Source organism: Mustela erminea, chromosome 3 (assembly GCF_009829155.1).
Source record: "Mustela erminea isolate mMusErm1 chromosome 3, mMusErm1.Pri, whole genome shotgun sequence".
Classification (NCBI taxonomy): domain Eukaryota; kingdom Metazoa; phylum Chordata; class Mammalia; order Carnivora; family Mustelidae; genus Mustela; species Mustela erminea.
Genome location: NC_045616.1, coordinates 2,910,111 through 2,913,535, shown reverse-complemented (window position 1 = coordinate 2,913,535; position 3,425 = coordinate 2,910,111). Strand labels below are relative to the sequence as shown.

General features: G+C 36.1%; 1 protein-coding gene across 1 annotated transcript; it reads right to left on the bottom strand.

The window, feature by feature from the left end:
• Positions 1-541: 541 nt before the first annotated feature.
• LOC116585747 (olfactory receptor 6M1-like) lies at positions 542-1,501 on the bottom strand. Its single transcript, XM_032335007.1, has one exon. It carries the CDS (start codon positions 1,499-1,501, stop codon positions 542-544), a length of 960 nt encoding a protein of 319 aa, XP_032190898.1.
• Positions 1,502-3,425: the final 1,924 nt, after the last annotated feature.

The window sequence follows — 3,425 nt, the reverse complement described above, 5'->3', positions numbered from 1 at the left end:
GTTGACTGTTTCCTTTGCTGTGCAGAAGCTTTTGATCTTGATGAAGTCCCTAAAGTTCATTTTTGCTTTTGTTTCCTTTGCCTTTGGAGACGTATCTTGAAAGAAGTTGCTGTGGCTGATATCAAAGAGATTACTGCCTATGTTCTCCTCTGTGATTCTGATGGATTCCTGTCTTATGTTGAGGTCTTTTATCCATTTTGAGTTTATCTTTGTGTACGGTGTAAGAGAATGGTTGAGTTTCATTCTTCTACATATAGCTGTCCCGTTTTCCCAGCACCATTTATTGAAGAGACTGTCTTTTTTCTGCTGTATATTTTTTCCTGTTTTGCCAAAGATTATTTGACCATAGAGTCTCTAAAAGATTTTAAGACCCTCCCCAAACACTGGATCTACATCAGGAAATACTGGTTTAGAATATATATATGGATATTTAAGACCATATCTTCGTGTATATTTCATGAAGATGATTTCATCTTTGTGATTTAATCACAAAGAATGATTTCATTGTCAAGCACGCAAATAACCGAATTCTATAAAAATATCACTTTTGAGCTCTTACATTTATTAGCATACCTATGTATTTACTGGTGGTGTCTCTCAGGGATTCTTTGACTTTCTCATTTCGAAGGCTGTAGATGAAAGGGTTCAGCATTGGTGTTACAACTGTGTTCAGCACTGTGGCAAATTTGTTAATGCTCATTGCATTGCCTTTCTTTGGACGAACATAGAGGAATATGGAACTTCCATAATAAATTGTAACCACTGTGATGTGTGAAACACAAGTAGAGAAGGCCTTCTGCTGTCCCTGCACAGTAGGAATTCTAAGGATAGTAATAACAATGTAGGTGTACGACACTCCTGTCAGGAGCAAGGAGCCCAGGAGCAACACAGCAGAGGAGATAAAATCAGCCACCTCAGCTAGAGAGATGTCTGTACAGGCCAGCTGTAGCATGGGGGCTCGGTCACAGAAGAAATGATGGATTTTATTTGGCCCACAAAAGATTAACGGGGCAGTTAGGATGGATGGAGATAACATTGACAAAAATGCACCTAGATAGGACCCCACAAGTAACATTATGCATGTCTGTGTGTTCATGATGATGGTATACCTCAGTGGGTTGCAGATGGCAATATACCGATCAAATGACATGACAGCCAGGATGAAGAATTCTGTGGATCCCAGAAGGAAGTAGAAAATAGATTGTGTGAGACATCCCATGAAGGATATTGCCTTGGTGAGGGAGAATGTGTTTGCTAGCATCTTAGGTACCACAGTGGAAGTGATGGCAACTTCAAGGAAAGAAAGATTGGCTACAAAAAAATACATGGGTGAATGCAGGCGGTAGTCAACACACACCAAAAGGATGATCATGGTGTTGCCAATCAGAGATATCATGTACATGAGCAGGAATGCAGAAAAAATAAGTATTTCTACCTCTTTTTCAGTCTGAAACCCCAGAAGTATGAACTCAGTGACTCTGGTCTTATTTCTATAATCCATAATGTCCCCAGTTTAACCTGGAATAGCAGAAAGTCCTTTTGTAATTAATTCTTGCATCTTAACCATGGATATACCTTGTCAATATTCATTAGTTTTTTTTTTTGTTGTTGTTGCCAAAGCAGACACATAATTTTATTTTCAGTTTCTAAGTATCTACTGAGATAAATTGTGTAAGATTTAAGTCCTCAGCTGGGACACTCACTTATTACAGCTGGGAACCTAATAATGGATCAAGTAATATATAGCTGACTCTTGTCAACTTTCCCTTTGAAATAGATTCCTTATTGTGTGTCATTAAACCATCAAGGGTGTAATGACCTGATTAAAGGCAGAAGTCTAACCACTGAACAATCCTGGTGCCCCAAGGATGACATGGCACTTTTCAAGATGCTAACAGAGTTTTGGAAAAATTTAATTCTATATAAAATTGTATTTAAAAGAATGCCTTTTGAGCTAAGTGCATTATTTTACATGTGCCATGATACTGTTCAAAACTAAGTGAATTCAATTATGTAACATAAATATTTTCCAAAAAGTTCATGATTTCTGACTTACTGGCTCCAACCTCTACATTATCCAACTGGTTTTGAACAATATGAAATCAGGTTTACATATTCTTTGTAAGAAATCAGTCTCCAGAGTAAATGAGATTACCTCAGGTAATATTAATAAAAGGGCTTGGGAAAACATGAAATATAACTTAATTTATCACTATTTACTGTTTATGCCAGAATTCAGCCAGAGAGAGTATATGCTTAGCAAGCACTTTAAAAATATTGAACTTTTGAATTTTGACTTGCTGAAAAATGCAGCTCTTGCAAAAGGTAGCTTATTTCATACTAGAATTTTTAACAGACATACACAAGCAAGCAGCAACATGGTGGAGAAGGGACTTTCTTACTTACATCCTGATATGATTACTTGGGAGTTTCTATATTGCTCCATAAACCTAGGTGATTCAGGATGAAATACAGTCCATATCCCATATGACAAGATATAGAAAAGTTCAATATTAAGAGATGCTTGAGAGTTAATTTTAAAAAAATGTTTTATTCTTCATCTTTCATAGATTGATGGGTGAGGCTTGGAGGGGTGAGATAAAATTTGTCAGAGTCCATAGAGTCTCAGTGGTAGAAGTGAGACAATATTCCGGGTTTTCTGACTTCAATTTGCTTTCTTTCTTGAACAAGATATTAACTCATTCTTTCATTCATTTCATTATTATACATTTAAAGGATAAGGAATAGTAATGATTTCCTGACATATGCAATTAAAAATGAAAAGGATAAATGTCATCATTTTGTATCCAAGTTAGTACTTTATCTATGGTTTCATAAAATAATCTTTTAGAATTATATTGCATGAATTAGTTATCAAGACAACAAACTTTTAATATGGTGACATTGTGTGAAGGGCCTTAATTACACTGTTTGTCTATTACTGGGCCAGAGGAAAGACAATGGGATGCATTTGGAGAAGGGAAAGATTATTATGGACTCTGGAGTATCACTGGGACATGTTCTTTCTGTAGTTAAATAAAGAGTGGTTTGAATTTGAGAAAAATAGCACTATGAAAGCACTATGAGAAATGCTGGAAGCTGCAGGAATGGCAGAAACAACCATCTAGAGAAGACACGTAAAGACCCATTTGGTTAATGGCAAAATTTTGCATAATGCTTCAGTTCATTGAAAAGAAGAGTGGGGAAAGGAGGAAATCATACTAATGGGGAACATGAGAAAAAAATAATAAATGAGTGCAAAAAATTTTTAAGAACTAATAATAATACAGTAGACCATTGGGAAAAGCAGAAGTTAGAAGTGCTCACCCTTCATGCAGTTGAAAATCCACGTATGATTTTTGACTATCCAAAACAGAACTACTAGTAGCCTACTATTGACAGGAAGCCTCGCTGATAACAGAAGC